The 15,585-nt window shown below is 53.0% G+C and overlaps 5 protein-coding genes across 5 annotated transcripts; 3 read left to right on the top strand and 2 right to left on the bottom strand.

The window, feature by feature from the left end:
• Nucleotides 1-4,486: 4,486 nt before the first annotated feature.
• Nucleotides 4,487-4,792, bottom strand: LOC135457695 (feather keratin 1). The gene has a single exon (XM_064732405.1). It carries the CDS (start codon nt 4,790-4,792, stop codon nt 4,487-4,489), a length of 306 nt encoding a protein of 101 aa, XP_064588475.1.
• A 1,834-nt stretch (nt 4,793-6,626) lies between these two features.
• LOC135457701 (feather keratin 1-like) lies at nt 6,627-6,932 on the top strand. Its single transcript, XM_064732411.1, has one exon. It carries the CDS (start codon nt 6,627-6,629, stop codon nt 6,930-6,932), a length of 306 nt encoding a protein of 101 aa, XP_064588481.1.
• A 2,690-nt stretch (nt 6,933-9,622) lies between these two features.
• On the top strand, nt 9,623-9,928 carry LOC135457697 (feather beta keratin-like). Its single transcript, XM_064732407.1, has one exon. It carries the CDS (start codon nt 9,623-9,625, stop codon nt 9,926-9,928), a length of 306 nt encoding a protein of 101 aa, XP_064588477.1.
• A 3,040-nt stretch (nt 9,929-12,968) lies between these two features.
• Nucleotides 12,969-13,274, top strand: LOC135457696 (feather keratin 1-like). Its single transcript, XM_064732406.1, has one exon. The coding sequence runs from the start codon at nt 12,969-12,971 to the stop codon at nt 13,272-13,274; it is 306 nt and encodes a 101-aa protein (XP_064588476.1).
• A 1,792-nt stretch (nt 13,275-15,066) lies between these two features.
• On the bottom strand, nt 15,067-15,372 carry LOC135457694 (feather beta keratin-like). The gene has a single exon (XM_064732404.1). The coding sequence runs from the start codon at nt 15,370-15,372 to the stop codon at nt 15,067-15,069; it is 306 nt and encodes a 101-aa protein (XP_064588474.1).
• Nucleotides 15,373-15,585: the final 213 nt, after the last annotated feature.

The following is a 15,585-nucleotide window of genomic DNA, read 5'->3' as shown; positions in this document are numbered from 1 at the left end:
GAATTTTTCCCAGGCAACTCTCCATGGATGTGAGAAGAATCAGGAATTCCATGGGTTCTACCTGCACCACAGCAATAAAACCAAAATTCCCTGATTTCTACGGGGTGCTCAGCTCTGCTCCAGTTTTTCCCCTTCTTTCCCTTCAACCCACAATCCCTGATCCCACTTCCCAACATTCCAGGAGATGTCTTTGAACTCTGAACAAAATTTCCACACTTGGTGACCCAGCTGACATTGGATGGAAAAGACCCTCCAAGATATAAAATGCTGCTGAAATACAACTGAGCTCCTGGATTTTCTGTTTTAATAAATAGTTGGAGTTTTAAAGGACCTTCAAAGATCCCAGAGTTCCAACCCCTTGCAGAGTTATCCCACCCATGCAATTCGTTAATCTTTATTAGTTCTAATATTTTCTATGTCATTTAACATGTCTGAAATCCCACATTTGTATAAATTTCTATCACCAACTCAAGGATCTCTATAGCCTAGTCAGGACTCCAGAAATTCCACAATTCCTGCATCAAACCACAACTTTTTAAGCAGAAAAAGTCTCATCCCCCAAAAAAAGAATCCAGCAAGCAGCAGAATACTGTGGGGAAAAAAACCAGATTATGAAAAGGCAAGAACTCAACAAACAGAGAAAGAGAAGTGGATTTGAACTAACCTTGCTCACAAAAGAGGAAAGAGAAGTGGTAGGAAGGAGTTGGGCTGAGTTGGTTTTTATACCTCAGCCCTGATGGCCTGGGGACCACAGACAGCCTTTGTACCTGGAATTAATTCCCAGCAAGTATGTCCTGAATGTCAAATGTTCCATCTGATTAAATGTTCTTTTCCTCAATGCTTATTTACTTTGTTTTTATTTCCTCCTTATCTTCTGACAGACAGATTCCGTCCTGCAGGTTCCTCTCATCTCGGGAATTAGGGACCAAATTTATTCCAGGGCCACCTTTCAGTCACAACAAAATCCAGACTCCGGCGTATGTTTGACTTTAGTCATAAAGAAAAATACTAAGAATGTCTATAATACATAATTCATCATTCCAAGGTGTTCTTTTATTAAGGGTATGAGTGTAAATCCTTAATAAATTCCTGTCTCCAGCGATGCTCACCAGGCTCTGCCTCCAGCCCGGCGTCGGAACAATCTCAATTCTGGGTTTGGGCAAGGCCCTGCCTCAAGAGCACATCCAGCCCTGAAATCCCACAGAAGGAAGGAAGGGCCAGAATTGTGGAATTCAGAGACAAATTACCACTTTATCACATGGATTTCAGATGGTTTTATGGCGCTAAATCTGGGTAACGCAGTTTGAGGCGCAGCTGGAAGAACAAGGGGACATTTAATCCTGATTTATCAGTTCTTTTACAAAGGGGACCTCTAAACCCCTCCTGTTCCCCCTCAGCTCACAAAAACACAGTCAGAATCACGGAATCATGGAATGGTTTGGGTGCAAAGGGAACCTCAAAGTTCATCCTGTGCCAATCCGTGTGCAGGGACACCTCCCATGACCCCAGGTTCCTCCAAGCCTCGTCCAACCTGTCCTGGGACCCTTCCAGAGGTGGGGAACTCATGGAACCACCTGTGCCAGGGGCTCACCACACACACAGGGAAGAATTCCTTCCCAAATCCAACCTAAATTTTCCCCTCTTTGAGTTTTACTCCCTTTCCCCCTTGTCCTGTCACTCCAGAATCTTTCTGGTTTCTTGTTGGCTCCTTCAGGTCCTGGAAGGCCACAATGAGGTCACCCCAAAGCTTGGAAAGGTCCTCAGAGTTTTGTTTTTTTTGAGATGTGAACATTTTAATTGACAATTGTTTGTAAGTGGGTCAGACTGAGAATGGCACACAAAGAGTTTTGGCTCCTCTTGGATTTGATCTCAAATCCCAAGGCAGCCACAAGTGAACAAATTGCTAAGGAGCTGGAAAAAAATTGTCTTTATTAGACTGTGCTTGAAGTAATTTCATGTTGACATTATTAGAGTCTGTCTAAAAGTACCAGAAATTAAAAGTACCCATAAATTGAGAAGATGAAAGAATTTTTTAATGGGTAGATGATGCTTCTCACGCAAAGCCAGCCTAAACATAGACTGGGAAACAAAAGCAGGACAATTCCTTTATCAGGAAAAGGTTCCACTTGCAAAAATATGTGTGGGAACTAATTAATGCAAAAAAAAAAAAAAAAGATGCTTCAAAAACCCCATAAAGTCAAAAATATCTATGGAGTTATCGCACCTGTTTTTCCACCTCAACATCCATGGGGGACATGGCTTCCAAACCACATTCACATTCTTCAGAAATTGTTTATCCGGTGATTTCAGTCATTGCAGGTGATGGATCAGACCCTTAAATGTACAAAATTCGGCTTGAAATGGAACTGAGCAACTCCATTTAATAAAAACTTCAATGTCCTGCACAACCCCCCTGCTGTACTGGGCTGGGAAGGTTCTGGAACGTGACTTTTTTCCCTTTTTTTCCCTTTAGGTCAGAAAGGGGAAATTTTGGGGTTTATTTCCCAGATTATTCACTCTCCCAAATTCACTTTCTCCACTCCTTGTGCTCTGCGTCCATTTGCATCGAGGGATTAATAGATAAAATAGATTGATTAGATAAAATACATTAAATAGATAGAATAGATAAAATCGATTGAATAGATTAAATTGATTAAATGGATTAAATAGATTGAATAGATTAAGCAGATTACATGGTCTGTTGATGGTAGGTACAGAATACAAATCCCTTACATATGTTTCAATAAAAACAGATTTAAACTGGCTTTTAAATCTGTTTTTATTGAAACATATGTAGGGGATCTGAAAAATACTTTTTAATTGATATTGCATCAATTTCACACCATAATAGCACAGAAACCTTATGTGTAACATTTTTATCAGCAAGTGCCCTATCTTGGGTGTCACTTAAGTTGACCACAAGGTCATTTTTGTATTAAAAAAACTAAAAAAATCAGTCTGATCGTAAATACAACTGCAGCAGTTCTGCTGCGCGGAACCCCGCCGCCCTTGGGTTCCTCGCGGATCCCAGGGAACAACTCATCCCACCAGTCCCTCTGATTAATTCTTTGGAAAATTTGCCCATGGAAACCTCTTTTCCAGCCCAGGCTCCTCTCAGTCTGGGACATTTTCATTCCCAGCTTTCGTTTTTTGGCATTTCTGCCTCGAGCCGCAGGCGGAAAGGGGCCCCAATGGAGTTCCTCTGCTCCCCGTGACCAGGGAATGGCTGGAGCAGTGCCAGGGGGGTTTGGGCTGGATTTTTCTGGAAAATTCTTCCCCCCAAGGGTGCTGGGTGCTGCCCAGGCTCCCCAGGGAACGGGCATGGCCCCAGGGCTGATCCAGGATGTTTGGGATGTTGGGATTTTGGGGTTTTGTTTTGAGTGTAGGACCAGGAGCCGGGTTGGATGACCTTTGAGGGTTTCTTCCACTGAGGATATTTTAGAATTCTATCCCATTTTTTGCTGAACTCTTCTCATCTCTTCTCATCCCAAATTTGCAAATTGGGATTAAAAATAAAATAATTTTTATTAAACTTTAAACAAAGCACAAAACTTTTGAATATAAAACCCCACCTCTTTTGCCTGTGCTGTGGGCATTTGGACTGGCTCCACACCTGAATGTCAGGAGCCTTCCCCCGAGTTCCTCAAATATTTATATCTCAGTTCCAGGATGTTTTTATTTTCAAATAGATTTTATTTCATGGTTTTATTTTTCTTCGATCTTTTTTGGTTGCCACCATGGCAAGTGTTGCTTCTGCCATATTAATATTCATTCAGATTCTCAAGAGTTTCAAAGATGCCAAATAGGAAAAAAGATCTAAAATCTCTCAAGCTTAAACACCACAATTACACTTTTAAATATCCACAGAGGTTATATGAAAAAATTGGGGGAAAATATCCTAGAAAGAGAAATATATTTGAGAACCAGTTCAGTACTTCTCAAGAGTGTAAAAACCAATGAAGTTATTTTTATCAGATAAGTTGTGGTGACTTTTGGATGCACATTTTCCTCTGTGAAATCCTTGCATGGATTTGCACATAATTCTGCCCCAAGGGGAGGTAAAAAGGAGAGAAAAACCACAATGAAACTCAAAATCAGATGCAACATCAGTTTAATGATAAACAGACAAGTAGCATTCAGCAAAAACAAAGGGAAAATATATATTTATGAAGGGAAAAGAAACCATTCCAACTGAGAGACAGAAAGCAAGGCTCCACCTTTCCTTAATTCCTCAATAAAATCCCTCCACTGACTGCTGGCAATCACAGCATCAAACCGCCATGAAATGCAAAATCAGAGACAAGGAAACTCATTCAAAAGCAGGATTTTCAAGGCTGAAACAGGCTGGCCACGAGACCAGACAGCACCTCCCTCCTTCCCTCCTTGGCAGGAGGGCTGGAGAGGACCAAAGCCTCTGGAAAGGCTGGCCAGCAGCTCCAGGGGACACTTGGCCTGGCGAGGCACTCGCTGGACGTGCGGCCCGGCTCTAGCAGGGCAGGCACCTGCGGCCGCAGTAGCGGCCACCGAGGCCGGAGAGCCCCGAGAGCCCAAAGCCCCCCGAGTTGATGGGCACTCCCTCCTCGCTGAGGATGCTGCCCACAGCGGCGGAGGTGGAGGATCCCACGGCGGTGTTCTGGGGGAAGGAGCTGAGGATGGGCCCGGGCAGGGTGACCACCACGGGCGAGGGCTGGATCACCACGCGGGAGTCCTGGCACTGCCGCACACAGGGCTCGTTGCAGCTGTTGGCCAGCGGGGTGGGGCCGCAGGGCCGGCACAGGTCGTAGCAGGACATGGCTGGGGCTGCAGGAGAACCTGGAGAAGGCAGGGAAAGAACCCACGGGGTGTGAGGCACTCAGGGAGATGCTGCTTGCAGGAGGAAACACAGCCTGGGCAGAAGGGACAGCCTGGAGAGGGAGCAAGGGAGGAACCCAACAGCCCTGAGCCCAGAGAGTTCCCGGCAAAGAAATCCCAACATCTCCCACCTCTCCCCAGCAAAAAACGATCACAAAAACCTGGGGAGAGCAGAATCAAGGAGAAAGACTCTCAGAGAGCACTGTGGAGAGGCAAAGATTCCATTGAGGATGAGAAGAGAAGAGAAGAGAAGAGAAGAGAAGAGAAGAGAAGAGAAGAGAAGAGAAGAGAAGAGAAGAGAAGAGAAGAGAAGAGAAGAGAAGAGAAGAGAGGAGAAGAGGGAGGCCAAGGCCCTCGCAGCTCACCTGTGTCACCAAGGAGGAGAAGACAGGAGAGGTGGATGAGGGATCCTCTCTTCCCCTGCCTTTTATACTGTCCCACACAGCCCAGGGCCCACGGGCACCCTCAGCACATGGAACGTGTTTACCAAGCTCATCCTGCATGCAAAACATCCCCATTAGAGAAATGGGGACACTGCAATGCTGCTTTTTCATTTCCCTGTGCAGGACATGCCCAGTCAGCCTCCCAGGCTCCTTTCAAGTGCCAGGATTAGAGGCCAAAATGTGTCTGGGGGCAGTGCCACGTCAGCAGGGCCGGGTGATGCAGCCAGTGCTGAGGAGTGTCCGACATCCCAAATAATTTCAGTCCTTTGCCCTCCAGGGCAGGACTTTAAAGTGTTTCCTGATGATGGGGCCAGGCTCCTCAGGGCCCTGAGGCTTCACCCTGGCCATTCCCCTGCGAGGGTCAGCTCTGTCCCTCATCTCTGTCCATCTCCAGGCTGGGCATCGCTGATCTGGCCTTGGCAGGGGTGGCCCAGGGGGGGTTTGGACTCACCATCCCTGGAGGTGTCCAAGGGGAAACGACATGGCATTCTGTGCTTTGTGCTCTGTGACAAAGTGGGGATGGATCTCAGGTGGGAATCGATGTTCTGGGAGAGCTTTTCCAATCCCTGTAATCCCTTCATGTGAGGGACAATCCCCAGTCTGGCCCTGTGGTGCCAATGTCCAGCAGAGGACATGGTGCTGCCTTGGCACTTGAAAGTCCTGCCCTGGAGGGCACCAGATGGTCAGTGGGACTCTTCTCAGCCCTGGCTGCATCTCCCAGCCCTGCTGACAAATCATTTTCCCTGGAAATATTTTGGCCTCTAATCCTGGCACTTGAAAGGAGCCTGGGAGGCTGACTGGGCACGTCCCGCACAGGGAAATGAAAAGGCAGCGTTGCAGGGCAAAAATAAAAACACTAATTTTTGTAATTGGGATGTTTTGCATGCGAGATGAGCTTGGTAAACACATTCCCTGTGCAAAGACTGTCCCTGGGCCTGGGGCTGTGTGGGACAGTATAAAAGGCAGAGCAAGTGCAGGATCCCTCATCCACTTCTCCTGCCTTCTCCTCCTCGGTGACACAGGTGAGTGCTTTCCTCTCTTTCCATTTCTTTTCCTCTGTCTCTTCTGCTCCCACCGGGACTTTGCCTCAGTTTTGTTTTGCTAGGGCACTCTCCATTCTCTGTGCAACACTGGAGGGAGGTGGGAGAAGGTCTTGTCTGTGGTTTTAGGGTCCTCTTGGGGACTGCAATTCCCTGTCCTTTCTATCTCCCTCTCAGGGCTGTCTCTTCTCCCCAGACTCTGCTCTTTCTCCTATGAGCAGCATCTCCCTGAGTGCCTCACAAACCATGGGTGCTTTCCCTGCCTTCTCCAGGTTCTCCTGCAGCCCCAGCCATGTCCTGCTACGACCTGTGCCGGCCCTGCGGCCCCACCCCGCTGGCCAACAGCTGCAACGAGCCCTGTGTGCGGCAGTGCCAGGACTCCCGCGTGGTGATCCAGCCGTCGCCCGTGGTGGTCACCCTGCCCGGGCCCATCCTCAGCTCCTTCCCCCAGAACACCGCCGTGGGATCCTCCACCTCTGCCGCCGTGGGCAGCATCCTCAGCGAGTCCGGGGTCCCCATCAACTCGGGGGGCTTTGGGCTCTCGGGGCTCTCCGGCCTCGGTGGCCGCTACTGCGGCCGCAGGTGCCTGCCCTGCTAGAGCCGGGCCGCACGTCCAGCGAGTGCCTCGCCAGGCCAAGTGTCCCCTGGAGCTGCTGGCCAGCCTTTCCAGAGGCCTCGGGCCCCTCCTGACAAGGAGGGAGGCAAACGTGCCCACCTGAGGCTTCTGCTTGTCCTGCTTTCTCCTGCGCCTCCCCGGGCCCTGCTCTGCTGGCCCAGGGGCTCAGCCCCAGCCCAGCCCAGCCCCGGGCTCCTGCTGCTCCCGCTGGCCCCGTGCCCGGGCCAGGCAGACGTGTGTCCCACTGCTGGCCATGCCTGCCTGCCCACCCCTGCTTTGGTTCTGTCTTCACACTCAATAAAGTTCACTCTGCATTGGAACTGGAGTCTCCTGGACTTCCTTTCGTTTTGGGATCCCCAAATAAAGCTGCTCCATGGGAGAGGTCACAAAATCACAGTTTTTGGGGTTGGAATACACTTCCAGAGGTTACGTGGCCCAACCCTTGCTCAGGTGGGACAGTCTTGAGGGAGTTGCTTTAGATGCCAATGGCTTTTCAATCCATCCAAGGATGGACACCCCATAATAACGTCCCTGGTCCATGTGTTCCATCACTCAGTAGAAAACGTTTCCTCGAACACCTTCCATGTCCTGTGGGAGAGGTTTTACACAGACTACTGTGAGCCAGAGAGAAGTTTGAGAAGAGGATCCGTGTTCAACCCTGACAGAATTTCCTACCAAGGTCATTGACACAGAAACCGAGAAAGAAACATGGAGAAATGAGAGAAACCTGCAACTGCCTGTTCCAATTAACACTTTGCTTGTGTTTCCTGACCAATGAGTAAACTTATGAGTTTTGTAAGAATGTCTAAAAAGCATTCATGCTATAATAAAACCCGGCTTGAAACCTTCTGAAAATGGAGTGTTACTCTGTGTTGAGAACATCTCAAAGGCAATGTCCTTCATCCAACAGAATCTCAAGGAGTTGTTACCCTTCACTTCTGCCACCATAGCATCCCCTGTTCCCTCCTGTCCCTCTCAGAGGGCTCAGGGCTGCAGGCACAGCTCAGGAGGTCACTGGGACATGTTGGACATGAGGAGAACATTGCTGGAGTGTTGAGTTGTGTGGGTGGTGATGCAGAGGAGGACAAGGTGCTCCTGCTTCCTCCCACACCTGCTTCTCCCTGTCATTCAGGGAATCACAGAACTGTGGAATATCCAGATTGGAAGGGACCCAGAAATCATCAAATCCAACTCCTGACCCAGCACAGACACGCCAAAATCCCACCCTGTGCCTGAGGGCATTGTCCAAACACAAGAAGTGACCTTCACTCCACCTGGAGCAGAAGAATGGAGAGGTCCAAGAACATTCCAGGGAATGGAGGGATCCAAGACCATTCTAGGCATGGAGGGCAGGGAATGGAGGTCTCAAAGACCATCAAGGGCAGCCCCTCAGTGCTGACCGCGGGACGAGGCCAGGCCAGGTGGACCCTGCATGTCTGAGTGTGCTGACAGGATGGAAGAGGAGCCCGTGATCTCGCTGTCTGCTTGCCTCCAGTGTTTTCCTGCTGACATTCCCAGACCATGAGTCCTTCTGATGTGTTTTGATGTCTCCTTGGAGAGCTCTGCAGGCTCTTTCCACTGCCTGCTGTCGAGTTTGGGTGTAGGCTCCCAGAAGGGTTGTGGAAATTTGGGGATGGAGAAGGAGCAGTGGAAAAGGGCCAACAAAGACACTTGGTGCTGGGTGGAGCTGGTGGGAGCAGAGTTAAGGTGTGTTGGAGAGGATTTTCTGCTTTTCAAACATCCTCCTGTTGTCTCGAGGATGCTGGGGGCTCTCCACGAAGGCATGAAAGGGCAGAGAGCGCATGGATTTGTCTGGATGTGAAATCCCTGATTCTTCAGAGTGTCCAAGGTGGTAGGGAAGTTTACACCCAGCTCTGCTGGACTTGAGTATTTGGTTACCCAGTAGATGAGGTGACTCCTGTCACTGAAAACACATTTTAAAGCGTGGCTTGTTATTTTAGGGGTGCCAGAAAAAATGCCCTGACCATTCTGGGAGTTCTAAAGTGAGGCCCTGGAGGGCAAAGGGCCTGGAGTGCCCTGGTGAAATAGGACAGTCCCCAAAACCAGCTGCATCACCCGGCCCTGCTGACGTGGCACTGCCCCCAGACACATTTTGGCCTCTAATCCTGGCACTTGAAAGGAGCCTGGGAGGCTGACTGGGCATGTCCTGCACAGGGAAATGAAAAAGCAGCATTGCAGTGTCCCCATTTCTCTAATGGGGATGTTTTGCATGCAGGATGAGCTTGGTAAACACGTTCCATGTGCTGAGGGTGCCCCGGGGCCCTGGGGCAGTGTGGGACAGTATAAAAAGCAGAGGAAGAGAGGATCCCTCATCCACTTCTCCTGTCTTCTCCTCCTCGGTGACACAGGTGAGCTGCGAGGGCCTTTGCCTCCCTCTTCTCCTTCCCTTTGTCTTTGCCTTCATTGCCAGCCTTGCTGCTGCGCAGCTCTTGCAGAGAACTTTGCTCCCAGATCCTTCTCCCAGCCCCTGCTCACTGTGAGGAGTTGGGAGAAGCTCTTGGGCTCTTTGCAGGACGCCATGGGGATGGGGCTCCTGATCCTTTCATCCTCTCTGTTCCCCGTCCCTTCCCTCGGCCTCTGCTCCTTCTCCTGCTGAGGCCGTGCCTCACCTTCTGCCTGTGCCTTCTCCAGGTTCTCCTGCAGCCCCAGCCATGTCCTGCTACGACCTGTGCCGGCCCTGCGGCCCCACCCCGCTGGCCAACAGCTGCAACGAGCCCTGTGTGCGGCAGTGCCAGGACTCGCGGGTCATCATCGAGCCATCCCCTGTGGTGGTCACCCTGCCCGGGCCCATCCTCAGCTCCTTCCCCCAGAACACCGCCGTGGGATCCTCCACCTCCGCCGCCGTGGGCAGCATCCTCAGCGAGTCTGGGGTCCCCATCAACTCGGGGGGCTTTGGGCTCTCGGGGCTCTCCGGCCTCGGTGGCCGCTACTGCGGCCGCAGGTGCCTGCCTTGCTAGAGCCGGGCCGCACGTCCAGCGAGTGCCTCGCCAGGCCAAGTGTCCCCTGGAGCTGCTGGCCAGCCTTTCCAGAGGCCTCGGGCCCCTCCTGACAAGGAGGGAGGCAAACGTGCCCACCTGAGGCTTCTGCTTGTCCTGCTTTCTCCTGCGCCTCCCCGGGCCCTGCCGTGCCCTGCTCTGCTGGCCCAGGGGCTCAGCCCCAGCCCAGCCCAGCCCTGGGCTCCTGCTGCTCCCGCTGGCCCCGTGCCCGGGCCAGGCAGACGTGTGTCCCACTGCTGGCCATGCCTGCCTGCCCACCCCTGCTTTGGTTCTGTCTTCACACTCAATAAAGTTCACTCTGCATTGGAACTGGAGTCTCCTGGAGTTCCTGCCCTGCTGGGATGTGCAGCTCAAGCTGCTCCATGGGTGGGGGGTGATGGCCTGAGGGTGTTTGGGTGGTTAAAGGCCAGGGTTGGACCTTTCTCACACCTGGGCAAGGTGAGAACCTCCAAGGCAATCGCTGGAAGTGCCATAGGGCAGTGGAGGGTGTGTGGCCTTGTGTGAGTGTGCACAGGGTGACCAAGAGTGCCCTAGGGGACATCTGAGCCAGGCTGAGGTTGGGGATGTGCTGAGGTGGGTGTGTGACGAGGACATGGAGCTGGGATGGGCACACAGGGACCATGATTCCTCCTCTGAGGGTGTGTGGCCTTGTGTGAGTGTGCACACGGTGACCAGGAGTTGCCCCAGGGGACATTTGAGCCAGGCTGAGGTTGGACAACTTCCCGCTCATGAGTCAAGCCACTGACCCAACGTTTCTGTGCCAGTTTCACCCACCTGCCCAAGGCCATTGTTGTGTTTTGTCACCTACCCCTGGACCTTTACCTTCCCTCCTCCAGTCGTTCTCCCAAGTCCTGGATGAAGAGGGAGTTCCAAATGCGTTGAAGGGACATTTTTCCAACTGCCAAAGTCAACGTGATGCCCAATTTTCTTTTCCTGTATTCTGTGGAGTGTTTCTCCCCAGGGAATGGGGTGTGCCTGGTCCTGCAGCCACCTGGTGACAGTCAAAGCCCTATTTGGGGCATCAGTGTCTGAAATAAATCCATCCTGCCAAATTCCTCTGTCTCTTTATCTGCTGTGGAAATGTCCTCCTGTCCTTGCCCGAGCCAGGAGGGGACATTGGAGCAACAGGGTCAAAATGGAACCAGGGAAGGGAGACAACACCCCCAGGACACCCCTGAGAGATTGGGGTTGGTGGGGACACCCAGGGCTTCATGGAGACCCTCAGTGAGGAGGGATGGGTGATGGAGAAGGACAAAGGGCTGGAAATGCCTTTGTTGGACTCAGTGTTTTGCCAATGGAAGGGATTTAAGTGGAAATGCCTGGATGGAAACGTGGTGTGCGTGTTTTTTGAAGGAAATCTCTCTGTTAAATCTGCTCTTCCACACCTGGGGGTTTCTCCTGAATGTGTTTGTTTGGAGAAACTTCTCCTGTCAATCTGAGACCTCCCTTCATCCTCCTGGATGAGGAATCTGGCTTGGACCTCTGGGATTTCAGATTTTTCTGCCTCTGATGGAGCCCCAGCCTCGCTGGGATGGGAGTTTTGCCCCATTTGCCCTGAGGGGTGTCACGGTGGTGCCTGGGCAGGGCTGTCACCACTCCTGGGGACACTAGCTCTGTCCTTGCCCCTGGAAATGCAGCTCAAAGTGAGGAATCCATCCTTTCCCCATCTCTGGGGACATCCTGGCCTCTGCTGCTCCCCAGGCTGGGTTTGTGGGCACTGCCAGCCCTCAGCTGCTCCCTGTGTCCTGCTTGGAAACATTCCTGAGTATTTGGGACCGGATCTGGTCAGAGGCAGGGGGGAAAAAGGAGTGGAGGGATGGCCCTGAGGAATGGGAGAAGGAAGAGTTTTGGAGTCAGATGTTCTCATTAAGGAGTGTTTTCTGCAAGATAATGACCCTGACTAATTTTTGTTAGGAAATAATATTTGTTGGGAAAGCAGCGTCCTTCCTTCTGGAACTGTCCTGTTCTGCTGATTGGAGACCTCCAGGCGATGCTGAAAGAGGTGAAAGGCAGGAGAAACGAGATAATTTCTTCCAAAGGCTATGTGAGATCCCAAAGAAAGTTCAAAACCAACCCATGCAGTCTCTCTGATGAATAAATGATGTCTAAGGAGGCTTGAAAAGCCTTGGAGTCACAGGGAGCAATGTCTACGGCCAGTCCCCGCCAAAGCCAGCCCTTTAATCCTGGGTTTATAATAAAAAAAACCTTCATTTATCACTCCAAAGGCTCAGAGCTGCCTCAGGAGGGGAAGATGCTGACATCACCTGGAAATACAGCACCACTCCACCCAGCTGGCTGAAACATCAGCCTGGTTCTGGCTGAAAAAACACCCTAAAAACATTTGTCCTCTAATGCTGGCACTTGAAAGGAGGCAGTTTGGCTGAATGGGCATGTCCTGCACAGGGAAATGTAAAGGCAGCCTCGAAGGGAGCGTAAACAACCTCCAGTTTACTTAATTGGGGATGCTTTGCATAAAATATGAGCTTGTTGGTAAACACGTTCCCTGTGCAGGGGCGCGTCGGGCCTGGGGCTGTGTGGGACAGTATAAAAGGCAGAGCAAGAGAGGATCCCTCATCCACCTCTCCTGCCTTCTCCTCCTCGGTGACACAGGTGAGCTGCGAGGGTCTTTGTCTCACTATTCTCCTTCTCTTCTCTTCTCTTCTCTTCTCTTCTCTTCTCTTCTCTTCTCTTCTCTTCTCTTCTCTTCTCAATCCTCAATGGAATCTTTGCCTCTCCACAGTGCTCTCTGAGAGTCTTTCTCCTTGATTCTGCTCTCCCCAGGTTTTTGTGGTCGTTTTTTGCTGGGGAGAGGTGGGAGATGTTGGGATTTCTTTGCAGGGAACTCTCTGGGCTCAGGGCTGTTGGGTTCCTCCCTTGCTCCCTCTCCAGGCTGTCCCTTCTGCCCAGGCTGTGTTTCCTCCTGCGAGCAGCATCTCCCTGAGTGCCTCACACCCCATGGGTGCTTTCCCTGCCTTCTCCAGGTTCTCCTGCAGCCCCAGCCATGTCCTGCTACGACCTGTGCCGGCCCTGCGGCCCCACCCCGCTGGCCAACAGCTGCAACGAGCCCTGTGTGCGGCAGTGCCAGGACTCGCGCGTGGTGATCCAGCCGTCGCCCGTGGTGGTCACCCTGCCCGGGCCCATCCTCAGCTCCTTCCCCCAGAACACCGCCGTGGGATCCTCCACCTCCGCCGCCGTGGGCAGCATCCTCAGCGAGTCCGGGGTCCCCATCAACTCGGGGGGCTTTGAGCTCTCGGGGCTCTCCGGCCTCGGTGGCCGCTACTGCGGCCGCAGGTGCCTGCCCTGCTAGAGCCGGGCCGCACGTCCAGCGAGTGCCTCGCCAGGCCAAGTGTCCCCTGGAGCTGCTGGCCAGCCTTTCCAGAGGCCTTGGGCCCCTCCTGACAAGGAGGGTGCCCACCTGAGGCTTCTGCTTGCCCTGCTTTCCCCTGTGCCCAGGCCAGGCAGACGTGTGTGTCCCACAGTCGGCCAGGCCCTGCTGCTGGGTCAGCCTGGCCCGGGCCCTGCCCACCCCTGCTTTGGTTCTGCCTTCACACTCAATAAAGTTCACTCTGCATTGGAACTGGAGTCTTCTGGAGTTCCTTCCATTTTGGGATCCCCAGCTAAAGCTGCTCCATGTGGGCGCTGTGATGCCCTGGGGTGTATGGGTGGGATTGGAGGGAGTGTGGCCTTGTCACTGTGCACAGGAGATGCTCCAGGGGACATTTGATCCAGGAGGGGTTTTGGACATTGGTTTATAGCTGATGAGGCAAAACGGTATTCCTTCCATTTTGGGATCACCAGCTAAAGCTGCTCTGTGGGCGATGTGATGCCCTGAGGGGCTTGGGTGGGATTGGAGGGAGTGCGGCCTTGTTATTGTGCCCCAGTGGACATTTGACTCAGGAGGGAGGTGGGACACTGGGTTTCAGTTGATGAAGGAAAACATTGACCTTCCAGAAGAGACTTCTGTGAGGATTTACAGGCACATTCCCAAAGCCTTTATTGCGCATTTCCAGCTATGAGTGGTTGTTTTCCTTTCATGCATCCAAGCACAGCATTCAAACCCTGGAGCACTGGGACAACCCAAGGTTCTGAGGTGACACGTGGCTCCCAGGGCAGGTGTGCAAAGAGAAATGTGAGTCCTGTGCCAGGTGTTGGCACAGTGGAAATGGACTGAGCATGGGTCACTCTTGTGGAGGAATCCCAGAGTCCTCTAGGCTGAAAAAAATCTCCAAGACCAAGTGGCCAGTCAACACAGCAGAGTTCTGCAGGTGTGCTCCAGACACCTGCTCCTTCAGGACACGGTGACACACAAAATGAGTCCACAGCAATTACTGCTCCCTACCACAGGACAGTTTGGGTGGGGGATAAGATGGATCCACTGCTCCCTTCTAGGCCTGGGTACAGGTCCAGACCTTGCCACCATCATTGCTGCCCTCCCTCAGAGAGGGATCATGGTCCCTGTGTGCCCATCCCTGCTCCATGTCCTCGTCACACACCCACCTCAGCACATCCCCAACCTCAGCCTGGCTCAGATGTCCCCTAGGGCACTCTTGGTCACCCTGTGCACACTCACACAAGGCCACACACCCTCCACTGCCCTATGGCACTTCCAGCGATTGCCTTGGAGGTTCTCACCTTGCCCAGGTGTGAGAAAGGTCCAACCCTGGCCTTTAACCACCCAAACACCCCCAGGCCATCACCCCCCACCCATGGAGCAGCTTGAGCTGCACATCCCAGCAGGGCAGGAACTCCAGGAGACTCCAGTTCCAATGCAGAGTGAACTTTATTGAGTGTGAAGACAGAACCAAAGCAGGGGTGGGCAGGCAGGCATGGCCAGCAGTGGGACACACGTCTGCCTGGCCCGGGCACGGGGCCAGCGGGAGCAGCAGGAGCCCAGGGCTGGGCTGGGCTGGGGCTGAGCCCCTGGGCCAGCAGAGCAGGGCCCGGGGAGGCGCAGGAGAAAGCAGGACAAGCAGAAGCCTCAGGTGGGCACGTTTGCCTCCCTCCTTGTCAGGAGGGGCCCGAGGCCTCTGGAAAGGCTGGCCAGCAGCTCCAGGGGACACTTGGCCTGGCGAGGCACTCGCTGGACGTGCGGCCCGGCTCTAGCAGGGCAGGCACCTGCGGCCGCAGTAGCGGCCACCGAGGCCGGAGAGCCCCGAGAGCCCAAAGCCCCCCGAGTTGATGGGGACCCCGGACTCGCTGAGGATGCTGCCCACGGCGGCGGAGGTGGAGGATCCCACGGCGGTGTTCTGGGGGAAGGAGCTGAGGATGGGCCCGGGCAGGGTGACCACCACAGGGGATGGCTCGATGATGACCCGCGAGTCCTGGCACTGCCGCACACAGGGCTCGTTGCAGCTGTTGGCCAGCGGGGTGGGGCCGCAGGGCCGGCACAGGTCGTAGCAGGACATGGCTGGGGCTGCAGGAGAACCTGGAGAAGGCACAGGCAGAAGGTGAGGCACGGCCTCAGCAGGAGAAGGAGCAGAGGCCGAGGGAAGGGACGGGGAACAGAGAGGATGAAAGGATCAGGAGCCCCATCCCCATGGCGTCCTGCAAAGAGCCCAAGAGCTTCTCCCAACTCCTCACAGTGAGCAGGGGCTGGGAGAAGGATCTGGGAGCAAAGT

Source organism: Zonotrichia leucophrys, chromosome 25 (assembly GCF_028769735.1).
Source record: "Zonotrichia leucophrys gambelii isolate GWCS_2022_RI chromosome 25, RI_Zleu_2.0, whole genome shotgun sequence".
In the NCBI taxonomy this organism is placed as follows: Eukaryota; Metazoa; Chordata; class Aves; order Passeriformes; family Passerellidae; genus Zonotrichia; species Zonotrichia leucophrys.
Note: the sequence above shows the minus strand (reverse complement) of the source record. Positions and strands in the feature narration are given on the sequence as shown.

Coding starts and splice junctions, on each gene's coding strand:
- LOC135457694 (XM_064732404.1), bottom strand. CDS start 15,372: ATGTCCTGCTACGACCTGTGCCGGCCCTGCGGCCCCACCCCGCTGGCC.
- LOC135457695 (XM_064732405.1), bottom strand. CDS start 4,792: ATGTCCTGCTACGACCTGTGCCGGCCCTGCGGCCCCACCCCGCTGGCC.
- LOC135457701 (XM_064732411.1), top strand. CDS start 6,627: ATGTCCTGCTACGACCTGTGCCGGCCCTGCGGCCCCACCCCGCTGGCC.
- LOC135457697 (XM_064732407.1), top strand. CDS start 9,623: ATGTCCTGCTACGACCTGTGCCGGCCCTGCGGCCCCACCCCGCTGGCC.
- LOC135457696 (XM_064732406.1), top strand. CDS start 12,969: ATGTCCTGCTACGACCTGTGCCGGCCCTGCGGCCCCACCCCGCTGGCC.